The sequence below is a fragment of the Myxocyprinus asiaticus genome, chromosome 12 (assembly GCF_019703515.2).
Source record: "Myxocyprinus asiaticus isolate MX2 ecotype Aquarium Trade chromosome 12, UBuf_Myxa_2, whole genome shotgun sequence".
NCBI classification, from domain to species: Eukaryota; Metazoa; Chordata; class Actinopteri; order Cypriniformes; family Catostomidae; genus Myxocyprinus; species Myxocyprinus asiaticus.
Window position 1 is genome coordinate 28,034,683 of NC_059355.1, and position 25,331 is coordinate 28,060,013.

At 42.4% G+C, this 25,331-nt stretch overlaps 1 protein-coding gene across 1 annotated transcript in view; it reads right to left on the reverse strand.

The window, feature by feature from the left end:
* LOC127449402 (cAMP-specific 3',5'-cyclic phosphodiesterase 4B-like) overlaps positions 1-25,331 on the reverse strand; it is a 241,663-nt gene that overhangs the window by 182,303 nt on the left and 34,029 nt on the right. The window contains exon 2 of the mRNA XM_051712809.1: positions 4,584-4,679. Within this exon, the coding sequence (XP_051568769.1) occupies positions 4,584-4,625 (42 nt within the window). The 5' untranslated portion in view covers positions 4,626-4,679. The remainder of the gene's footprint in view (positions 1-4,583; positions 4,680-25,331) is intronic.

The following is a 25,331-nucleotide window of genomic DNA, read 5'->3' on the forward strand; positions in this document are numbered from 1 at the left end:
ACCACATTCTTTTTCAATCCATTAGGCTAATGCAGCAATCGCTCAGAGCTATAGAGGAGACCTGTGCTCTGCAGACAACCTATTCTCCTCAAAGCTAAATTTACCCAAAGCACAGGCACTCAGACAATGACCATATGGTGATTAGAATGTTTGACTTTGTTTGAAGGAAACAAGATAGCGCTCACTCCAAACAGCAAAATGTTATACTAAATAGAACATAACATGGCTATAATGAATTAAATAATTCAAAGACATTACTGTGGCAGACGAGTAAAGCATTAGACATTACAAAAAGTCAATCTATTGTTTGTTTAAAGTCCATATTGAACATAAGCCTATCACTGGCCTACGGTCCACAAACCATTTTGTAATTGAACTTATCAATCTGGCTGAGGCCGACTTGGGGCCGTTCACGTAAATTTCCTATATTGTGCTCTGACGGTAGGAAAATTCCTTTATTACAGAATTTGAATCAATGGGCCATCATTATATTCATTAAATTAATTGCATTTCTCATTTATTTATATAATTATTCACACTCATGTATTAAATTTACAGCCCTAATACATATACATACAGTAGATACTAGAGTATGGCATAGACAACAGAGTAGCCTATACTATGTGTTTTGCACTTAATTAACTCACATTTATTAAAAACATTTGATTAATTAAATCGCAAATCGCATTAGAAAGGCCCCAAAATAAAAATGTATAAACTATATTTACAATATGTATACTGTAATAAAATTACATAAAAGGCATTACATTATTGTGGCAGATGAGTAAAGCATTTGAGACAATACAAAAAGTGGCTTTAGAAGTCAATTTATGGTTAGTTTTATTTCCATATCGTTGAACACACTCATGTACAGTTGGAGTTACGCTGACTGCCCCCTGCAGAATGCAAAAACACGAGGGTGGTACTTCGAGCCTGAATTGCTAAGATGGTAGAAAATTCCTAATTACGGAATAAATTTTTCATTTGTGTTATTTTTGATATAATTAATAGCAGTGAATTTGCACAAAGATTGACAGCCTTACTAATTAGATGTAATCCTATAATAAATAGGAGGTATGAAGCTTAACGACGTTTGGTGCACCTTAGTGAATGACTACTAGTCCCATTATCCCAGATAAAGAGAACCATTAAAGGTGACAGAGACACAGAGAGACTTCATCTGTGCTTGACATTTATGTCACTGTAGTCAGTGGCTCGATCAGATGTGCCTGACACATGATTGTACAAACAGAACACATGCATTTCATCATACATCCTGCTACTTACAAGAGGATTTGTCAAGAATCAATGCGTGACATTTAACGTATGCCAAGCAGGGAGCAAAAGCAGGGGCAAGAGGAAGCCAGCGAGCAGAGGGGAAGGCCAAGCACAAGAGTTCAATAGATCAGGAGGTGTGCAGCACTCTAGCTGGATCTGAGCCCATCTCATAAAACCCAACCAATGTTTGAGCAGGAACTTATGTGAGCAGAACACCAGAGACTACTAGAAAGCAGTGGTTGGATGAAGAATTCATTGGTTAAGTGTTTAACACACACACACTTACAGCAGACCCAGGTATCTTTTCAATATAAATTCAAAATATTGAATCTGATACTTTGTGGTTTTAGATTCAATATTTAATGTGCAATGTCAATCTGTGTGGTGCTTGTCATTACAGGATTATTCCATTGTGTTTCACATCATGTGTGGCATTGGCAACAGCTTCTTTTAATTTTTTTTTAATCAGCTCTATGAGCTCAGTGAGATGTCCACAGGACCAGACAGCAGATCATTCTCACAGAATAAGATCATAGACTGAAAGTGTACCCCATATCCCCCAACACTGCTGATCTAGGATCTGCTTTACAATTTTCAATAGATATCTAAAAAGTAAAAAATGTGAAGTCCTCCAGGGTAGTTCTCTCTTCTACTACTAATTTGGAAGTTGTAATTACGACATGTGCAATCAAGTGATTTTGGCCGGAATAATATGCAGACTAATCTCAAAGTGAATTTGGAAACAGTAGATTGACTTTTCTTCAGCTATAGTCGGACACCAAAACAGTTTTAAAAAGTACGTTATTTGTATCTGTAAATTATGTAATGCAGTGGAGAGGAACACATTATCTCTACCCCCAAACCTAAACATCAGTGGATAAACTTCCTGGTTTCAAAGCAGGATGAGAGTCCAAGTCTCCCACACTGCTGGAATTGGAATTACACCTACATTGAAGAGAAATGTCTTTAGAGTGTGATGACACACGACACACAATTGTGTGTAAGGTGTGAATGTGAGAGTGAAAGAGAAGGTCGTAATTTCCTCGAGTAGGCTCTTGCTAGCACCTTCACCACACACCCACTTTTGTTTCACTATGGTGTGCACTTTGAATTTACTTATATTAACACTGAGCTCATATTTTCTATCCCTTAACCCAACCTCTACACAATTCTCACACAAACCCTTTTGCATTTGTACATTTCCATTAAGACACTTTAATATTTCTATTACACCATTTTCCTCCACAATATTTGTGTCTTCAGGTTGTACTGACATTTGATTCCCACAATGTAGGCAAAACCTGACCCACACACACTTCTTACTAAAATGTTTAATCTTCATGTGCCATGAAAACCTTTTGATTTACCTCCATAGAGAATACTCTATCGCAGATGTCATCAGGCACTTTTAAGATGTACATTTATGTGTTCATATCAAGGAATGAATCAGGAACTTGGACCCAAATGCAGGAATGAGTGAAAATAAAAATAACTTCATTAAAACAACTGAAAACAGAACAGGTACACAAAACTCCCACGGGGGAGAGAAAAAAAAACAAACTAGAAAACATATACTAACTAACACTGACCAAGACAAGAATAAGAACAGACTGACTGATAACAAAACAATCTGACAAATACAAGAGGGAAGAGGGCACAATATATAGGCAAGGCACATGAGGAACAGGTGAAGGCAATTAACATAACAAGGACTAAACGAGGAGTGTGACAAGGGTAATGAGGAGGAGGGGACAGGAAAGCAAACGGCTAACAGAAACACAGACACAGCCAAATACACATACATACAACAAACACACACAAACAGAAAACAGAAAACAGACAGAGACTGAAGGGCAAGCAAAACAGGATCATGATAGCTCAGGGTTAGTATGGTTAGTATTACTTAGAGAGGCTATAAAATTCCAATGGCAATGATGGCATATTAATTTTGAAACAGCACTAAAACTGCAGATAAATTGCTAACGCATATATGTACCTCTTCAGGCTTTGCAAAAAGGGAGAGGGTGAGGGCAGAAAGTTTTAGAGGGAGACAGAGAGATGGACAGTAATAATAAGGCAGTGGGTAAAATTACAACGCCAACTGGCATGACACTAAAAAGAAAACTTTGCACAAGACCACAATGATCAAACCTGCCAAAAACACTTCAAGATAAAGACAGGAAGTTTAGCAGTGTACAAAATAACAGGAAGCCTCAAATGATAAGAGAGATTGAGAGATGTGCAGAGACAAAAAAAGAGTGTTGACTGGAAATGTAGCGTATCTTCACCATTCATCATCTTTAAAGACTCTCCTCTTCACACAGTCTGTTTGTCAAGGAACACTGTACGGTTTGATCAATGGCATGACTCTTATCTGGGGACAATTTCCCTGCACTTCTCCATTTCTTCCACTATGTTTAGATTTGTTTTTATTTTATTTTTATTATTATTTATTTATTTATTTATTTTGTGGTGATTCTTCATTAGCATGCTGTGCTTTTGCTGTTAGGTGGTTTTACAATGCAAACTATCTAGGAAATTTGTGTCTTTAACTAGAAACGGGGCCAGAAACTCACAGTACTTTATAAGTGCTTGGTCAACGCAGGGTCCTTTTGTACAAACTTAACATACTGTACATTCTTGGGTTTCTGTTGCAGTAACAAACCTCAGAACTCAAGGGGGCCTTCAAATGTCTTTGACTTGAGTTACATTCAGATATCTTTGCCACTAAATCAGATGTATTATTAGTCAGGTATCAGCTATTAACATATTGAATTCAACTTGTTCGTTGAGATTATCTTCAAATTGTTGTTCCGTCATTACTGTAATTGACCTTAAAGAGAAAACTGACCGTTGAAGCAGACAGTTTATGATAATATCTGCTATAGCTCCCCTTGTGGCAATGCTGAGAATGCAATGCATCGTTGCGTTGAGTTACTAATTGCGATCTGATACATTTCAAATGCAACAACTCAAGAGCTTGCACAGCTTGCACAGCTAGAGCATCTGCGTTCATGTCTTTAGCAGTTGACTGTGACTTGTGCTGTTTTTGAGCATCTTGTGTAATGTGCATTACATTTTTAAGTGTGCAATTACGTTGCGCTTCATCCTGTTGTTTTTTTAACACAAGAACGATTCCTAAGTAAACGCCCTCCACGAAATGGTCTGATCCGGGTCAGGTGAACTCCAAACCAGCCAAATTATTCAGGGCTTCCTTTAGACCAATTGGTCGACTAGTCATTCAGGCAACCCATCAACTAGCTAATTAAAAAAAAAAAGTAGTTTTGCACATCCCCAGTACTCACCTCATTAGGTGACACAGTTAGAACGCTCCGGCTCTTCCTCATCTTCTGTGAAATCTTCCTCTTCCCGTCCAGCACAGACCTGCTTCACATAAACTCCTGCACAAAAAAAAAAAAAAAAAAATCAACACAAACCCACACAGTCAACTCTCACAGCAAAGACAGAAAGAAAAGAGAAAAAAAGACATTTGACCTCACTTGTTTGAGAGAGAGATGCCTCAGGGTAAAGATAAGACGGAGAGAGTCTTTCACAATTCTTTCAGAGTGATAGGGAGAAAAGCACAGTTCATCTGCAGTCTGACAGTGACAAACATCTCTTAAATTAAAATTCAGAAGAGCCGTCACCTCTTCGTCAACACAAGTGCTCAATATCTTTTCAGTCTCTGTTCCAGAATGGCTTCAAAAAAGAGACCCCTGTGCAGAGGTTGATATGAACACATCATCGCATCCTTTTTGAACCAGCTTAATTTCTCCAACAAACGAGTTCAAGCTGGCATTTGGAATCAACACCCAAACACTCACGGGTCAATGGTCTCCATGGAATGGTTAGACGTGCAAAGCAGTATTTAAAGGTGCACTCAGTGATTTTTACCTCATAAAAGTTTTTAACAAAAAGAAATGAATAAACTATTGAAAATTTTGAAATACTTTTTGAAAAATAGAAAACTTTGTACACTCACAGGAGATGAAGATCCAGTTCTATCAGTGGCATAACAAAAGCTGCTTTTTTTTTTTTTTAACAAAGAATGGGTTGCCTCACGGTGGCTGGCATGTTGGAATCAAGTGACCATTTGAATACTACTTCCTTTATCTCGGTAACACCATTGTTACTGGACACTTTCGCCTGTAGAATAAATTAAACATTGCAAATTGTCTCACTGCACTTCTACAGAGGCATTGGTAACTGAAAATGTTTGCTTTTGCATGATGTTGCATCCACGCTGCTATAGACAGCCATATCAGCCAGCACAACAAAAAAAAACTGAGACAGTATATAGACAGTAAACTCCAGACATCATGAGTTATGTAAAATCAGATGTGATTAAGGAGCTGTTTACAGCTTTATACCATGTGTGCCATTGAAGAGAATGTAAGTCTATCCCTCACAGGCTCGTTGTCATTCCCATTAAAAATAAAATATAGCGCTAGCGTGAATAAGGTCTATAGGCTGCGCAACTTGCACTGTTTATCACTGTACATGAGGGCGCGAGTTTTCTACTTACCCAGGCGACGCACCCTGAAAAGGTTTTTTTTCTCTCTCGTAAATGTAAATGAGTGTAAATACCAACATCGTCATATATGTCGAAAGGATTGAAGCCTGTCATGCAAAACATGAGCTCATTGATGTCATTAAATGAATCTGCTTTTTTATTCCATCAGTTACTCCTGGTCTGAGGCTTCCGTAAATATTTAGTTTATATGTAGGGTTATGTTCTACCTAAGTTTAATGGTGCAATGCTCAAATATTTAGTAGTGCATAAATTGTGACTTAGTGCCCATTTACACCACAACTAGGCTAAGTTGTAACGTACGTATAGCTGGTGCAACCGGCCCCCGGACCCTTAACAGTGCCCGAATTCGTGTTCATGATATACTGACTTATAGGGAGCTAGGGAGGAGATATATATATAGTACTATGCAAAAGTTTTATATATATATATAATATTATTATTATTATTATTATCAGATAAATGGGTGATTCTGTAATTACAGGCACTTGACCTGATCATTAATATATATATATATATATATATATATACAGTTGTGCTCAAAGGTTTGCATACCCTGGCAGAAATTTTGAAATTTTGGCATTGATTTTGAAAATATGACTGATCATGCAAAAAAACTGTCTTTTATTTAAGGATAGTGATCATATGAAGCCATTTATTATCACATAGTTGTTTAGCTCCTTTTTAAATCATAATGGTAACAAAAATCACCCAAATGGCCCTGATCAAAAGTTTACATACCTTTGAATGTTTGGCCTTGTTACAGACACACAAGGTGACACACACAGTTTTAAATGGCAATTAAAGGTTAATTTCCCACACCTGTGGCTTTTTAAATTGCAATTAGTGTCCGTGTATAAATAGTCAATGAGTTTGTTAGCTCTCACGTGGATGCACTGAGCAGGCTAGATACTGAGCCATGGGGAGCAGAATAGAACTGTCAAAAGACCTGCGTAACAAGGTAATGGAACTTTATAAAGATGGAAAAGGATATAAAAAGATATCCAAAGCCTTGAAAATGCCAGTCAGTACTGTTCAATCACTTATTAAGAAGTGGAAAATTCGGGGATCTCTTGATACCAAGCCAAGGTCAGGTAGACCAAGAAAGATTTCAGCCACAACTGCCAGAAGAATTGTTCGGGATACAGAGAAAAACCCACAGGTAACCTCAGGAGAAATGCAGGCTGCTCTGGAAAAAGATGGTGTGGTTGTTTCAAGGAGCACAATACGACAAACAAATATGACAAATATGAACAAATATTGAGCTGTATGATCGAGTTGCCAGAAAGAAGCCTTTACTGCACCAATGCCACAAAAAAGCCCAGCTACAATATCCCCGACAACTCCTTGACATGCCTCACAGCTTCTGGATCATTGTAATTTGGAGTGACGAGACCAAAATAGAGCTTTATGGTCACAACCATAAGCACTATGTTTGGAGAGGGGTCAACAAGGCCTATAGTGAAAAGAATACCATCCACACTGTGAAGCATGGTGGTGGCTCACTGATGTTTTGGGGGTGTGTGAGTTCTAAAGGCATGGGGAATCTTGTGAAAATTGATGGCAAAATGAATGCAGCATGTTATCAGAAAATACTGGCAGACAATTTACATTCTTCTGCACAAAAGCTGCGCATGGGACACTCTTGGACTTTCCAGCACGACAACGACCCTAAGCACAAGGCCAAGTTGACCCTCCAGTTATTACAGCAGACAAAGGTGAAGGTTCTGGAGTGGCCATCACAGTCTCCTGACCTTAATATCATCAAGCCACTCTGGGGAGATCTCAAACGTGCAGTTCATGCAAGACAACCAAAGACTTTGCATGACCTGGAGGCATTTTGCCAAGACGAATGGGCAGCTATACCACCTACAAGAATTTGAGGCCTCATAGACAACTATTACAAAAGACTGCACGCTGTCATTGATGCTAAAGGGGGCAATACACAGTATTAAGAACTAAGGGTATGCAGACTTTTGAACAGGGGTCATTTAATTTTTTTCTTAGTTGCCATGTTTTGTTTTATTATTGTGCCATTCTGTTATAACCTACAGTTGAATATGAATTCCATAAGAAATAAAATAAATGTGTTTTGCCTGCTCACTCATGTTTTCTTTAAAAATGGTACATATATTACCAATTCTCCAAGGGTATGCAAACATTTAAGCACAGCTGTATATATGCACAGTACTGTGCAAAAGTTTTAGGCACTTGTGAAAAATGTTGCATAGTGAAGATGTCTTCAAAAATAATGCCATAAATAGTTTTCATTTATCAATTAACATCATACAAAGTCCAATAAACATAAAAAAAGCTAAATCAATATTTGGTGTGGCCACCTTTGCCTTTAAAACAGCCCCAATTCTCCTAGGTACACATGGACACAGTTTGTCTTGGTTGTTGGCAGATAGGATGTACCAAGCTTCTTGGAGAATTCACCACAGTTCATCTATCTATTTAGGCTGTCTCAATTGCCTCTGTCTCTTCATGTAATTCCAGACTGACTCAATGTTCAGTGGGGGGGCTCTGTGGGGGCAATGCCATCTCTTGCAGAGCGCCTTGTTCTTCTATTCTAATCTTTTCTATTTGCAAAAGTAATGTTTGGGAGTCTAAAATAAATTTTTCCTCTTGACACACTAAAGCTGAAGATATAAATAACCATCTTAAGACAAATGTTTTTGTGAACATCTTAAGTGCCTTAAAACTTTTGCACAGTACTGTAAACTATATATATATATATATATATATATATATATATATATATATATATATATATATATATATATATATATATATATATATATATATATATATATATATATTTTTTTTTTTTTTTTTTTTTTTTCAGTAAAAAAATGTAGTCACTCATTATTGTTCAAGACAAAGGGATGTCACATATTACAAATTATTTTCTTTCCAGTACATTCATCAGACATTTACTATTAATAAAAAGAAAAACATAAAGTTTTCCTACTGTTGCAATGGCAAAGTGTCATAAGTTATAGAATCACCCTAATGAATTATCTTGAAGGTGGCTACTTTTTTCTGTATGGAGCTATCAATTATGAAATTAAAATACAACAACAACAAAAAAATGTATCTGTTTTGTCCATCTTTCCCCTGCATCTTCTTCCAACTGTTTTAGTTCTTAACCGCGTAAGATAATCAACCAATCAGAAGGCGTTGTGAAGCTGGTAACGTAAAGACAACATTCGTCCAATCATTTGATGTCTAATTATATCAATAGCAGGAGTTGCCGGAATACAGATGGAAAAACAAATAACGCCCCCAAAATAATTTTTTTTCAGTGTACTTCCTGGTTTCAACACAGGATCTGAACCCAGGTCTCCCACACTGCTTATGCAACAAACTTCTGGTTCAGCCGCAGGGGAATGTAAACATGCTGGAGCAGATGCAAAAATGTCTGACAGATGTATTGTGCTGGTCAGTGAGTCAGCATAATGTGGCCGATACTAGGGTACTGAAATCTCGGAAACAACATGCAGACTTCCCATGTGATCATGTTGATGCAGAACAAAAAAGCTTTTTCTAGGTCACTAATATGACTGGAGTCTTTATCTCCTACGAGTTTGTGATTTTAAACATACAGTAAGTAATATGCATTTCTTTAGGTGTAAAACATTTTAGGTAGAAAAATTACGTAGTACACATTTCAAACAGCCAGCATCAATAAATCTTAATATTATATGAAATACTTTTTCCATAATAAAGTTGTGAGCATCAAATGTTACATTGAAAAAACTTCCTCTGTTTCTAGCCAGTGCTTAATTCAAATAATCTATAGGGGGATCAATGGAGCATCAGTTAAAATCATAAATTTCACCCCCAAGCCTGAAAAGGTTTAGCTGACTGCTTGAGTTTTTGCACACAGTAACTGTATCTATAAGACACTTCAGGGAAAATATGTATAAATCATGATAAAAGAATGTGAATCATGAGTGTGTTAATAAAACACTTTGCTGTAGTCTTTACAATTTGCTCCACTTAAAATAATATATATCTTTTTGACATTAGATGTTTTCATTAGCATGTCTACATTGTGAATCTGAGGTTGTGAATATGAGGGTCCTGGTCAATCAGGATCTCTACTGAGTTGAGTTTCACAACACAGATGGGCAGATTTTTACAGATTTGGGCAAACCTGTAATTCTTTAGCAAGCAATAAAATATTGCAAACCAGTTTAGAAAATGACATCAAAAGGAGCAGCATCAGCTCAACCAGGAGGAACATATTACATTGACAATGTGATGTTGCTGTAAATTGACACTTTTTAGTCATATAAACATCAAATGCTTTTTAACAAACAGTGTATGGAATAAAAAGACAGAATGAAAGAGACAGATGAAGCAAGACTAAACACCCTAGCTGTATGAGTCCGCTCTGTGTCATGTCCCAATTCCATTCCCTCTTTTCCCCTTTACCTTCTTGTGAATCTGTATTATCCTGTAGGGATGTGCAAAACTAGATATTTTCAGAATCAACCAGTTGGTTGGTTGCCTGAACAACTTGTCAACTAATCGGTCTTAAGTGCATCTTTGTATTGTTGATGTTTGGCAGAGCCTTTCTGTAGCCACTGCCAAAGTTCTCTCTTCAGTATCTCTTTGAGGCTGTGTTGTCCTGCCTAACCGTCTACAGTAGATAAATTCTCGGCCACTGAATATGACAGACAGTTCAGCCCTCAGGGAATAAGAAAGCTGGCAGCTGTCTCTCAACAGCTGAAAGCCTGAAAATAACCATGTTCTATTGATTTGACCTGTTTTCTTACCCTGTATGTTCCATGTACACCCAGCAGCCTGGCCATACAGGCATTAACCAGAGAAGGATTTACTCAGCCTGTCAAGTCTAATGGCAAATGAGAGCTTACTTTAAATATTGCCACTGACAGTGAGTCATTGGTTTGGGTTTAAAGGAGTCTCTGAAAACGTGTTTTCCTTTTATATGGCAGTTACTGATCCGGGACATTTTAGACACTAACAAAGGGGAATTCCAATTTTTTTGTCCACTGAGCCCCAAAAACAAGGGGCTTCTTCTACAAAGAAGGCAAACATTTCAGGCAGTTTTCAATACATATTTTATAGCAGATATATGCTTGTTTTCAAAACAACATAAAATCACCGATCCATCTACACCATTCATTGTGTAAGTAATGATGTATTGACACCAAGTATTTGTTCAATGTAAAAGTGCTGATAAAAAAAGGTAAACAGCCCTTTTGTCATTGATGAATGGCACATGTGCAACACTGATAAAACGTAGCTAAAAATATGAAGTGTTTTATTAGAAGGATTGGATAAGGCATGGTAAGCAAGTGAAAAGTTTTAAAAACAGTGGGGCCCAAAAGTCTGACACCACAATGAGTATGTTTACATGCACTCATTTTCATCAATCCAAATAAATTAAATCCGATTGCAGTACTGTTTACATGTACCCTAAACTTTGCAATCTGATACCAATATTAATTTCCATATGCATTGCTTGTATTCTGAACAAAACTTCTGCCTATGTGAAGAGCGTCAGTCTTTGCGTTCTGAAGAAGTAGAGAAAGGCGGAGAAAGACACTGCAAGCAAGGCAGTAATTGACATATATATATATATATATATATATTCACTTTTCAGCTCTCTTGAGACTGAAAGTGAAAATGCTTTTGTGTTGCATTTTTCTAATTTAATAAATTTTTTATTACAAATTATGTTATCAGCAAAGCAATTTGAGTGAAACGTTGAATTAAAAAGCCCCCTTTTGCGTTAATAACAATATGCACTTGAGATGGCATGGACAGAATATATATATATATGTATATATATATATATATATATATATATACATATATACAATATATTGCCAAAAGTATTCGCTCATCTGCCTTTAGACGCATATGAACTTAAGTGACATCCCATTCTTAATCCATGGGGTTTAATATGACGTCGGCCCACCCTTTGCAGCTATAACAGCTTCAACTCTTCTGGGAAGGCTTTCCACAAGGTTTAGGAGTGTGTTTATGGGAATTTTTGACCATTCTTCCAGAAGCGCATTTGTGAGGTCAGACACTGATGTTGGACGAGAAGGCCTGGCTCGCAGTCTTCGCTCTAATTCATCCCAAAGGTGCTCTATCGGGTTGAGGTCAGGACTCTGTGCAGGCCAGTCAAGTTCTTCCACACCAAACTCGCTCATCCATGTCTTTATGGACCTTGCTTTGTGCACTGGTGCGCAGTCATGTTGGAACAGGAAGGGGCCATCCCCAAACTGTTCCCACAAAGTTGGGAGCATGGAATTGTCCAAAATCTCTTGGTATGCTGAAGCATTCAGAGTTCCTTTCACTGGAACTAAGGGGCCAAGCCCAGCTCCTGAAAAACAACCCCACACCATAATCCCCCCTTCACCAAACTTCACAGTTGGCACAATGCAGTCAGACAAGTACCGTTCTCCTGGCAACCGCCAAACCCAGACTCATCCATCAGATTGCCAGATGGAGAAGCGTGATTCGTCACTCCAGAGAACGCATCTCCACTGCTCTAGAGTCCAGTGGCGGTGTGCTTTACACCACTGCATCCGACACTTTGCATTTGGTGATGCACTTTGCACTTGGTGATGTATAGCTTGGATGCAGCTGCTCGGCCATGGAAACCCATTCCATGAAGCTCTCTATGCACTGTTCTTGAGCTAATCTGAAGGCCACATGAACTTTGGAGGTCTGTAGCGATTGACTCTGCAGAAAGTTGGCGACCTCTGCGCACTATGCGCCTCAGCATCCGCTGACCCCGCTCTGTCATTTTACATGGCCTACCACTTCGTGGCTGAGTTGCTGTCATTCCCAATCGCTTCCGCTTTGTTATAATACCACTGACAGTTGACTATGGAATATTTAGTAGCAAGGAAATTTCACGACTGGACTTGTTGCACAGGTGGCATCCTATCACAGTACCACGCTGGAATTCACTGAGCTCCTGAGAGCTCAACAAATGTTTGTAGAAGCAGTCTGCATGCCTAGGTGCTTCATTTTATACACCTGTGGCCATGGAAGTGATTGGAACACCTGAATTCAATTATTTGGATGGGTGAGTGAATACTTTTGGCAATATAGTATATCTTTGCAATTCAAAACTGAAAAACAAGAACTGCTACCTCTGAACTTAGAGGTCCACAGAGGTCTGCATATATTACAAGACAAATAGACTGGATCAGAGGTTGCTGAAATAAACATAAGACCCATGAGTTTGTCCAAAACGCTAAAAATTAAATAAGGACTACTGAAAGCAGTACAAGAAAAATCATAAGCTCCACATATACTCAACAGTCCAGTAAAGGCCTTTTTACCTATTTATCTATTCACTCTTTCCCAGACAAGTATAAACAACATAGTAAATTAATGACTGTAGAGCTGAGGAGGGCGGGGCCGGGCTGAGACACACCCGGTCCCCAATCAGCCTGATGGGGCGCGCGAGGGATAAAGGCGGCCGGGGACGACAGTTCGAGAGAGAGAGAGAATTACAGACAGCTGTGCTGTGTTTTTAGTTGTGTGTTTTTGTTTGGGTTTTTGTTTAATAAATTATTATTTAAGTTATCAAGCCGGTTCTCGCCTCCTCCTTTCCTCTAAACCCCCTTACACTGGTGCCGAAACCCGGGAAGGAGGAGGGATTCCCGTCGCAGAGTCCTCGACACTGCCGTCCACCCAGGGGAGCGCCGCTGCCGTCCGACGGGGGACGGAGTAGCCCGACTGCCCGGACGCGGGGAACGGCCGCCGTCCGCGAGGCGAGTGGGGACGGGACTCCACGACCGCCTGGAGCGAGGGAGCCGCTGCCGGAGGCGGAGGAGTGCCCTGCCGTCCCCCGGGAACGCGGAGGGGTCGAGAGAAGACCGCCGTCCGCGGGGGAGGAGGGAAGTGACTCCCCGACCGCCTGGAGTGGTAGGGCCGCTGCCAGGGGCGGAGGAGAGTCTCCACGGGACGCCGGGAACGCGGAGGGGCGTTCTGTCCGCTGGGGGTCGGAGGTCTGACTCCGGTCCGCCCGGGGAGGAGCGGCTGCAGTCCGCCTGAGAGGGTGGAGTAGTGATCGAGGACCACGTGACGGCGCATCAGAGAACCGGTGAGTTTCTTTTTCTCTCTCTCCTCTCTCTCTCTCTGCCGCTCCGTGTTGGCCTTTCCCTCGCCATTTTGTGTTGTTGTTTTTTCTCCTCCCAGGTCGAGGAAGGCGGGGAGGACCCGCCGGCAGTCGGGGCATAAGGCACGCCCCCCACCCGGAGAGGAAGGGTGGGGGGGATGTACGTCATGCCGGGGGCTCCCCGGCCTGAGGCAACGCCGGGAGGAGTGTAGAGCTGAGGAGGGCGGGGCCGGGCTGGAATGAGACACACCCGGTCCCCAATCAGCCTGATGGGGCGCGCGAGGGATAAAGGCGGCCGGGGACGACAGTTCGAGAGAGAGAGAGAATTACAGACAGCTGTGCTGTGTTTTTAGTTGTGTGTTTTTGTTTGGGTTTTTGGTTAATAAATTATTATTTAAGTTGTCAAGCCGGTTCTCGCCTCCTCCTTTCCTCTAAACCCCCTTACACTGGTGCCGAAACCCGGGAAGGAGGAGGGATTCCCGTCGCAGAGTCCTCGACACTGCCGTCCACCCAGGGGAGCGCCGCTGCCGTCCGACGGGGGACGGAGTAGCCCGACTACCCGGACGCGGGGAACGGCCGCCGTCCGCGAGGCGAGTGGGGACGGGACTCCACGACCGCCTGGAGCGAGGGAGCCGCTGCCGGGGGCGGAGGAGTGCCCTGCCGTCCCCCGGGAACGCGGAGGGGTCGAGAGAAGACCGCCGTCCGCGGGGGGAGGAGGGAAGTGACTCCCCGACCGCCTGGAGTGGTAGGGCCGCTGCCAGGGGCGGAGGAGAGTCTCCACGGGACGCCGGGAACGCGGAGGGGCGTTCTGTCCGCTGGGGGTCGGAGGTCTGACTCCGGTCCGCCCGGGGAGGAGCGGCTGCAGTCCGCCTGAGAGGGTGGAGTAGTGATCGAGGACCACGCGACGGCGCATCAGAGAACCGGTGAGTTTCTTTTTCTCTCTCTCCTCTCTCTCTCTCTGCCGCTCCGTGTTGGCCTTTCCCTCGCCATTTTGTGTTGTTGTTTTTTCTCCTCCCAGGTCGAGGAAGGCGGGGAGGACCCGCCGGCAGTCGGGGCATAAGGCACGCCCCCCCACCCGGAGAGGAAGGGTGGGGGGGATGTACGTCATGCCGGGGGCTCCCCGGCCTGAGGCAACGCCGGGAGGAGTGTAGAGCTGAGGAGGGCGGGGCCGGGCTGGAATGAGACACACCCGGTCCCCAATCAGCCTGATGGGGCGCGCGAGGGATAAAGGCGGCCGGGGACGACAGTTCGAGAGAGAGAGAGAATTACAGACAGCTGTGCTGTGTTTTTAGTTGTGTGTTTTTGTTTGGGTTTTTGTTTAATAAATTATTATTTAAGTTATCAAGCCGGTTCTCCCCTCCTCCTTTCCTCGAAACCCCCTTACAATGACAAATCTGTAGTATCACTCTGTAGCTGCTGCAATCTGAGAAGATACAGAGGTCCATGTTAATGAAGTAACACAAACTTCATTTGCTATATTTTGTGAGAAATAGGTTGTTGTGATTAAGACATCTGAGAACCACGTCTAGTCTATTCCATGCATTTGGAGTTTGAGGATTCCACCAGCAAGTACTATAAAAACGTATGCATGTCTAAACGTATGTGTCCTAACCAGACATGGCACATTTAAGCAACACGCAATGAAGTTATCTCTTCCATATTAATCGTATGTCATTGATTAACATCGCTGAGAAGTCCGGCCCGTTGTGACCTCTCATTGGTCCAAAATGCAGCATATCATAGCAGTACACTAAACATAAAATATATTCTGATTGTCTGTGATTGTATCATGTCACACAGCAGTTTCACGTTCAGCGTGGACAGACAGATTGCTTGTTGCTGGAATCTTTTCGCATTGTGTTAGGATGAAAATTCAAAACGATGGTTGCCATGCCTGATGACTTTAGATGTATGACATTTAGCTTTATTTATCTTTCAAGTAAATTAAGAAAAAGTTTTTTTTTTTTTGCTTTTTGCTCTTTGCCTGCTTTGCTTACTTTCCTAAGACAGTGTGTTGAGCAATAAAACTAGCATTACATGCAGCCTGATCTTATGAAATTTACATGAGCATTGCAATGTTTTTGCAAAACTCAAATTACGTGCTTCATTACATGTTTGGCTGAAGTTTCCAAGTGAAATGTCCAGCAGGGGGCGCCAAAACCAAGCGAAATGAGGTTGTAATCATACAAGGTTTTTAAGGTGAATTTTAGATGAATTTTAGATGGAGTTTTTAATAAGTAAAACGTACTTCCCTAACTTTAAACTTTGCCCTAAACATAACCAATAGTGTCCGAAAAGATAAGTGAGAGTTAAACAAAACAGACATCCTTTCCCTTAACCAACACCTAACCATAACCAATAGAGTTTTAAAATGCAAATTCGAAAACATTTACATTAGAAATGGATACATTTATTGAAGCAACCATGTCATTTCGTATCGCTTCTATGCCACTTTTACGCGTCTTTGGCTGACTCGAACCACGTTCGTTGAGTCCAAAGTCCAACACTCAATCAGGTGAGCTACCAGGCAAGCTAAGTGTGTATATATAGGTGACTCTGTAATACAAGTGTTAAATTGTTTCGTTTTTCAAATCATGCATTAAATTAAAAGTGTTTTGATATCATAACTTAGTGGGGGGTGAGTAATAGAGTGAAAATTACATTTTTCATAATCAGCAATTGTACTCTTGATTTATGTGACAATGAATGAAACGCACAGTTGTTGTAGCACCTCTAGTGTTCATTTCACCAGGAAACTGCAGCAAAATGTAGAAAGTGGCACGTAAAAGTCAGTTTGCAAAAGTATATGTAGAGTAACGTTCATTCTATGAGACCAGGTTGATTAAATGCATTAAGGAGTCTGTTCTCATTAGACAATCACATGAACGGGTTATAATATTTGAGAAATCCTCTGAGCAATAGCACAAATCTGGTCCCACTGCTGTCGTTTCACCATTCTTCTGTGAAAAGCTCTGACATCCCGATAATAATTACTGAGACTATAAATCGCTTTTACTAGATGTTTTCACATATGACAGACTAAAGACTGCATGTATAATGATACTTCAAAAATACGTACTACTCTTAAGTCAGAGTGTCTCAGTGGTTAAACACAATTAGTTACAGCTCATTTGCATGAAGCAGAACTACAGACAGCTCTCAAAGAAAACTGTTTCTATGAGACAAGTTTCAAGTACTGATTTTTACTATGTGCAGAAAAATGTTTAGACAGAGATTATTTAGAAGAGATGGGCAACTTCTATTAAAATGAATGGGAGAAATTGGAACGCTCAACCAAGCAGCTCTGAGCACCCAACGGTCAACGGAAGTGGAAAGGAAGTCCCACCTTACAGTTAAAAGAGTCAATCACCTTTTAGATACAGACATCATCTGTCAATCAACTTTAGAACACGCATGCGCATTAGCTATACAAGCCAGGAAAAGTGTGTTTTTTAGCATAATATGAGGTAAAGAATCACAATTTATGATTCCAGTATTGTCAGATTTTATTGTTGATTTGAAATATTTTCTTTGATCGTAATCTTGACCAACCATTTTTGAGATTTTGGTCTTTCTCCATTCAAGTAGATAGGAGCTGCACTGGCATGACTGGAAATAGCCTCCCGAGAGCATTCCAAAGATGGCCGACAGTGGACTGACTTGCTAGAAAGACTTAGGTTTTGATCATCATCGAATATGCAAAGACACTATGATTTACATTTAAATATACACAGAGATTCCAAGCTTTCTAAAAAAACCAAAAAAACAATTTATATCCTGTAGATCAGTAATAAAACATTATGTCTATTACTCAACATCAGTTGGTTGGCACTCATTTATATTCTGAAAACAGAAAGTGCATTGCCAGTACATCATTAAAGCTGCACTGTGTAAGTTTTGCAACACTAGTTTAATATCAGAAATAATTTTGAAGCAGGTTTCCAGAACACTCCCTCCATCTGCCATTCTGCAATAAACAGGTAGTCCCATCAAAACACTCACCCAATTGGTTAGGGTTAGGAGTCAATATTGATATACGTTACCACTCCACATTATCACCAGGATTATCCTGAATCATAATGTTATTACCATTACAAACATATAATAGAAAAACTACTCATTACATACTGTAAATATAATATCCAGTATCTTAGGCCACATCCACACTAAACCATTTTTGTTTAAAAATGCATTGATTTTGCTACGTTTACACATCTCATCTGCACTGGAACAGTCTCAACTGCCACTTCAAAAAAAAAAACTTCTGTTCCAGTCAAATGCACCATTTAATATGACTGTATCATGAGTCTAACTGAATCAAACTAATATCAAAGAAATCAACTCCAATGAAAGTAATTTGTGATGTTGCTTGCAGCATGACAATGTAAATAAGGCACACACAAAAAAAGTGCTCGGTCAATTTAAAACGTGAAAATTTACTTCTGGAATTTTTTTAATGAAGTTTGTGTTTTAGCATAGAGAACATTTCCCCGGCAATGCTTAGTGAGAGTCATCAAATCAAAGAGATAATGATTGCAGTGGGATAATGGGTCTTTAGTGTTTATTCTGTCCTAATGATCAAGACTCAATTAAAATGACTTTATAGACACTGAACTGCTCTCCTCTCCAGTGAGGCAATTTAGGTTTCCTTAATAATCTGTTTCAAAAGCAGGAGATTTCTTCTCCAGTAATGCAATAACCCAGAGTGTAAGAGGGGAAAAGGCTTGGTTCCCTATCTGTCACTCAATCGACGTTGTGTCGATGTAGTGACACTAGGGGTCACCCTTGGGAGCCCGAAACACCTCTGATCTTTGAAAAAAGGCCAATGAGAATTGGCTAGTGGAATTTGCATGCCACTCCCCCGGACATACGGGTATAAAAGGAGCTGGTATGCAACCACTCATTCAGATTTTCTCTTCAGAGCCGAGCGGTTGCATTCAGTGCACTGAATACAATTCCTCTAGATAAACTCACCTCGCTAAAGACTGCTGGATTTGACGGCGCATTTCAGCGGCTTCTCCCCCTCTGTGCCTGAGCAGTGCAGAGAATGCCCCTAGGTGCTTCGGCAGAGCAAAAAAAAAGAGTATATTCTGAAAAGAGTATATTTTCTATTCATAAAAGTGAGGCACATACGGAGCATCTTTTTAAAGATGCCTTGCACGACCGCTGTCCACCGTTCCTTTTTGGCAGGGTTGGTGCTACAATGGCGGACCCCCGCCCCTGGGCGCCCAGCTGTGGCACGAATACTCCCACACGGGATTAATGCCAATGGACCTCGGGGATGAGACTCCTCCTCCCCCCTCCTCGGCCAATCTCATGGTGGGCGGCAGAAGCCAGGTAAGTGCTTCAATGTCCCTCGACTCAGCACAGCCACGGGGCTCAAGTCCCCTCGACATGGCACCTCGAGCTCCGCCCCGCCGTGAGGCCCCACCCGCTGGTACATCCAACACGATTATCCCCTTGGTCCCCCTCGCCCGGAGTTTGGACGCGTGGCTCGCGCTTTCCAACCCGTCGCGATGGCTGACCCGGACCGTCCGACTCAGCTACGCGATTCAGCCTGCCCAGGTTCAGCGGTGTCCACTTCACCTCGGTGAAGGGCGAGAATGCCGCTACCTTGCGTGCGGAGATCGCGACCCTACTGAGCAAGGGCGCGATAGAGCCTATCCTTTCAGCCGAGATGAGGAAAGGGTTCTACAGCCCTTACTTCATCGTACCAAAGAAAGGCGGTGGGTTGGGACCAATCTTGGACCTGCGAGTACTGAACCAGGCCTTGCGCAGACTCCCGTTCAAGATGCGGACACAAAAACGCATTCTAGTGAGCGTCCGACATCTAGATTGGTTCGTGGCGGTAGACCTGAAGGACGCGTACTTCCACGTCTCGGTCCTACCTCGACACAGACCCTTCCTGCGGTTTGCCTTCAAGGGCCAGGCGTACCAGTACAAGGTCCTCCCCTTCGACCTGTCCTTGTCCCCTTGTGTCAGGTTACCCTCAGGGGAGAGTGGAGACTCCACCCTCAGGTGGTCCAGCTGATTTGAAGTTGATTCGGTCAAGCACAGGTAGACCTGTTTGCTTCCTGGGAATCCTCCCACTGCCCACTTTGGTACACCCTGACTGAGGCATCTCTCGGTATAGACGTGTTGGCACACAGCTGGCCCCCTGGACTACGCAAGTATGCGTTTCCCCCAGTGAGCCTACTTGCACAGACCTTGTGCAAGGTCAGGGAGGACGGGGAGCAGGTCATCCTAGTAGCACCCTACTGGCCCACCCAGACATGGTTCTCGGATCTCACGCTCCTCACGACAGACCCCCCCCCCCCCTGGCGAGTTCCCCTGAGGAAAGACCTTCTTTCTCAGGGACGGGGCACCATCTGGCACCCGCGACCAGACCTCTGGAATCTCCATGTCTGGCCCTTGGACGGGACGCGGAGGACTTAAGTGGCCTACTGCCCACGTTGATAAACACGATCACTCAGGCTAGGGCTCCCTCTACGAGGCGCCTGTATGCCTTGAAGTGGCATCTGTTCGCTAAGTGGTGTTCTTACTGATGGGAAGACCCCCAGAGATGCACAGTCGGATCGGTGCTTTCCTTCCTGCAGGAAAGGTTGGAGGGGTGGCTGTCCCCCTCCACCTTGACAGTGTATGTAGCCGCTATTTCAGCTCATCATGATGCAGTAGATGGTAAGTACTTGGGGAAGCATGATTTGATCATCAGGTTCCTGAGAGGCGCTAGGAGGTTGAACCCCTCTAGACCGTGCCTCATTCCCCCGTGGGACCTCTCTGTAGTCCTTCAGGGTCTACAGGGAGCCCTTGGAGTCAGCTGAGCTTAAGGCACTCTCTTTCAAGACTGCCCTCCTGACTGCGTTCACTTCCATCAAGAGGGTAGGGTACCTGCAAGCGTTCTCTGTCAGCGAATCGTGCCTGGAGTTCAGTCCGGGTTACTCTCACGTGATCCTGAGACCCCGGCCGGGCTATATGCCCAAGGTTCCCATGACCCCTTTTAGGGATCAGGTGGTGAACCTGCAAGCACTGCCCCAGGAGGAGGCAGACCCAGCCTTGGCATTGCTATGTCTGGTGCGAGATTTACGCATCTATTTGGATCACATGCAGAGCTTTAGAGGCTCTGAGCAGCTCTTTGTCTGCTTTGGTGGACAGCGGAAAGGAAGCGCTGTCCACAAACAGAGGATCGCCCACTGGGTCATTGACGCCATCGCTATGGCATATCAGGCTCAGGACAAGCCACCCCCTGCGGGGTTACGAGCCCACTCTACCAGGGGTGTGGCGGCCTCCTGGGCCCTGGCCAGTGGCGCCTCTTTGGCAGACATCTGCAGAGCAGTGGGCTGGACAACACCCAACACATTTGCGAGGTTCTACAATCTCCGGGTTGAGTCGGTTTCATCCTGTGTAGTGGCAGGCACAAGCAGGTAAGTTCCGGGACAGCTGGCCAGGTGTAGCGCTTGCACATAGCGCCTTTCCCCTCCCTTGAGGGGAAGACGTGCACTTTTGACTCCCAGTAGTGTTCACAGACTGTGATCTCTGGATGACTTTCCTCCTTAGCCCTGTGGCAGTCGAGTTTGTGGAGAAACTCGCTGCCGGCTCAGTAAGTGCGCTGGTAAGGCCCTGTACTGAGGTAGGTGCTCCGCATGCAGTGGTTCCCCATAGGTAACCCCATGTGTTATATCTTCCATAAAATCGTTTCCCTCTTGGTAAACTATGTCTTCCTTGAGCAGAGGGCCCTCTGCTCAGGTCGCCATGCTTGTAGAAACTCCTCCCCACTTGGGTAGGACCCACCATGCGACTCTCCACATGACATACTTCCGACAAGACTCAGTAAGACCATGTGATGTATCTCCACTTGAAGTACCCCCCCCCCCCCCCTCACCTCTGGGCGGGGTGTGGTCTCCACGGTCTCCACAGTACCCCTCCGACGTAGACACTTATGGCTCCCAGTCAGTTAACAAATTCCACTCTTTTTGGGGAGAAAAAAAGAGAAGGAAAAGAGGCCTCGGCAGGGCTAGCCTGTCCCTATTTGTTGAGCAGTCGACATGTTCCTGATGGACCGTTCGATGCTCATAGCAGTGTTGGGGGAGATTACGTGACAGCCTGATGTGCTGGCTATGAGGCACACAAAAGTCTGGAGGGTTCTGTAGAGCCGAGGAGGGCGGGGCCGGGCTGGAATGACACATGCCTGGTCCCCAATCAGCCTGATGGGGCGCGCGATGGATAAAGGCGGAGTGATCGAGGACCACGCAACAGCCGGTGAGTGAGTTTCTTTTTTTCTCTCTCCTCTCTCTCTCTCTGTTGCTCCGTGTTGGCCTTTCCCTCGCCTTTTTTGTTTTTTGTTGTTGTTGTTTTTCCCCTCCTGTCTCCTCCCAGGTCAAGGAAGGTGGGGATGACCCGCCGGCAGTCGGGCGCAAAGAAATGACGCACGCCCGGTCCCCAATCAGCCTGATGGGGCGCGCAAGGGATAAAAACGGCCGGTGACGACAGTTCGAGAGAGAGAGAATTACAAGCAGCTGCCCTGTGTGTGGTTATGTTTGTGTGTTTTTGGTTAAGTTGATCATTAAACTGTTATTTATATTCTCAAACCGGTTCTCGCCTCCTCCTTTCTCTCTAACCCCCTTACAGGGTCATGACATACCTTTTTGTTATTTAAATGTTCTTTAAGGTTCGCTTAAAATATTAGAAAAAGTTTTTTTTTTTACTAATAATTTTTTCAATTAAAATTTTTACTTACAAAATACATGGCCGAGTTTGGGTCAGTTTTTCAAGTATAGGGCGATTTACAGGCTGTTCGAACATGCTTTTGTGTGCGTCTGCACTGTTTTTCTATTTAAGATCAGTGATACTGACACACGCTGGACGGACGTCTTTGACTGTTGCACTGGCTGAATCTCACTTTTTGTTTTTTCAGCGCCTCGTACAGTAAAATTTTTTAGACACAGAGTAAAATTAAAAACACTTTAATTTTTATAAATGCATTTCGAAACACCTACATTGAGTTTCATTCATTGTGCTGCGTTCTGAAGAAGAGTACTTTATGTGACTGTTTGTTACACCATTTAACATGATTCCAGTTTATTTTTCACCAACGTTTTAGCGCTTGATAAACAGTAAGAGAGTGTTTTTCCCTTTTGCTCTTGTGCATATTTAGTACAATAATTAGACAAGTTCAATGTACAACATAATTTGATTTTAAACCATTTAAAAATCAAATCATCCCGAAGAGGCTATTTAACAGCAGCAGTGGGACTTCACACACATACAATACTTGCAATCGCTCCCTCACAGAAATGTGAAGCTGCCCGGGCAGAGCGCATATACTGGTAGTGACAGGTTTGATTATTTTTGTTTGAATTTAATTCAAGATTTTATCATATGAAGATATATATATATTGCTTTTTAGACTCATAGCTCACTGTGCACTTTATTTGCTGCTGTTTTGAGTAGTGTTTAAGGAAATTCCATTACAATAAACATCCTTTATTCCTGCGTCCTGACACCAGACGAAATACCAATTAACCGTTTGTGGCAAGTAGGGTGGGGCCGAGCGGCGTCTGGGCAGAGCGAGGCCAAGAAGATAAGTGGTGAATTAGATCCACCTGTGTTCCACACCGGCCTCACTTTCCAGTGAGGGGCGGCGGGAGTATTTAAGGAGGAGACAGCGGCATATGAGAGAGAGAGAGACGCACGAAGCTGACTGTGTGAAGTGTCGAGCTGAAAAGCCAAGATAGTTTATGTGTAGTGAACCTGAAAAGCATAACCTAGTGTGAAGCAGTGTGTTATTGTGTGCAGCTGAAAAGTGCAACAATAAATGTCTACGTGTTTTGTCAAGCCAGCCCCAGCTTCCTCCTTTCCACAAACTGTTACACCATACATGAAACCTCACGGTTAACCGAATGTTAAAAATGGTAACAGTGCACATCCCTAATTCTGAGCCTCTGTCATAAAATTCTCAGTTTTGGTGTTTCTTCTCCTTTCGCCTGCTTGCATGTGAAGTGACTGAGACATGTAAACAACCAGTTACGGTTTGTTTTGTTGTTATGTGCCATCGTGTTACTACAATAATAGACCAGTGTACAACACAGTCTCATTGAAATGGTCCGCATATCAGAGCCGCAGCAGACACATTTGAGCTCATCATGTTAAAGTGCTCCCGTTTCATTCTCCCTCTCTCTCCTCAACAGTTCCCTGTAACATTTAACTGTCTTGTCTAATGATAAAAAGGCAAGTATCAATAAAACGAATATCATATACTGTCTGCAAATATGCACATGTCTCATTTAAACAGGTGTAATAAACAAACCTTACAAAACTTGAGCAGATCCAGCATCCTGTGGAGAACTCATTTATTTACCTCTAAAGCACGTATTCTATCAGCCTCTCCTCAGCAGTTCCCTGTAACTTTTACATTTTTTTCTAATAATAAAAGGCAAATATCAATAAAACTTCTATTATATACCATTTGCAAATATGCAGATATCTCGTTTAAACGGATGTACTGTAATTCACGAACCTCACGAAAATCCAGCGTTTTCTTCCCGTCAAGCGCTCATATAATATCTTTCTCTGAAGTGCATTTATAAGCCAGAATAAAAACTTCAGGATCATGATAAAAAGTTCATTTGCAGAGATGGAAACTTGAGACTGTGACTCAGAACTCGGACTCGAGTCGCATTTACAGTAAGTCGCAAAACAAATTACTCGTGACTTGACTTGTAAATAATTTATTTGAGACTTGACTTGGACTCGAGATCAGAGACATGTGAAAAACACAATTCATTGGCATGTTTAAATGCATTTTTTATATATATATCCCTTGAACAGGAAAAATGTCCGGGAGTGCAGAGGCACCCCTCAGAGCTAGTCTGACTCATTCCCGCAGACTGGATCTTTATTTAGTAGGTACGGCTGGTACGGCTGTATGTAAAACATGTGGGATGAACAAAGACGCTAGCACAACTACATCGAACTTCATGAGACATTTGAAAACTCACCCAGAAAATGTGAGTTAGGCTTTCATGCTGTGAAATTCTTATTGTCTATGTAATTATAAACAAAATGACCTGTCAAACATCACAAAGATCACCATTTCTTGATTTTACCCCTTCTGCACTTTTTCTATACTGTTTACAGGGTTTTCACAAGGTCCCTGAAGTGCTAAAATAGCTTGAATTTATCTTTTTTTTACTGGAATACCTGGAAAATTGCCAGTTAACTTCTTGAAATTAAAACAGACCATTTCTTCCGTGTAATGTGTGTCCAACAAAGATGACATTCAAGCACTACACTCTCACTGAATAATGTGTCTTTTAATATCCTTTCTGTTCTTTGTATTCAGATACAAGAGTAAAAATAAATATTAATTTTAATTACACATAGCACAGATGTGATTAAAAAAAAACC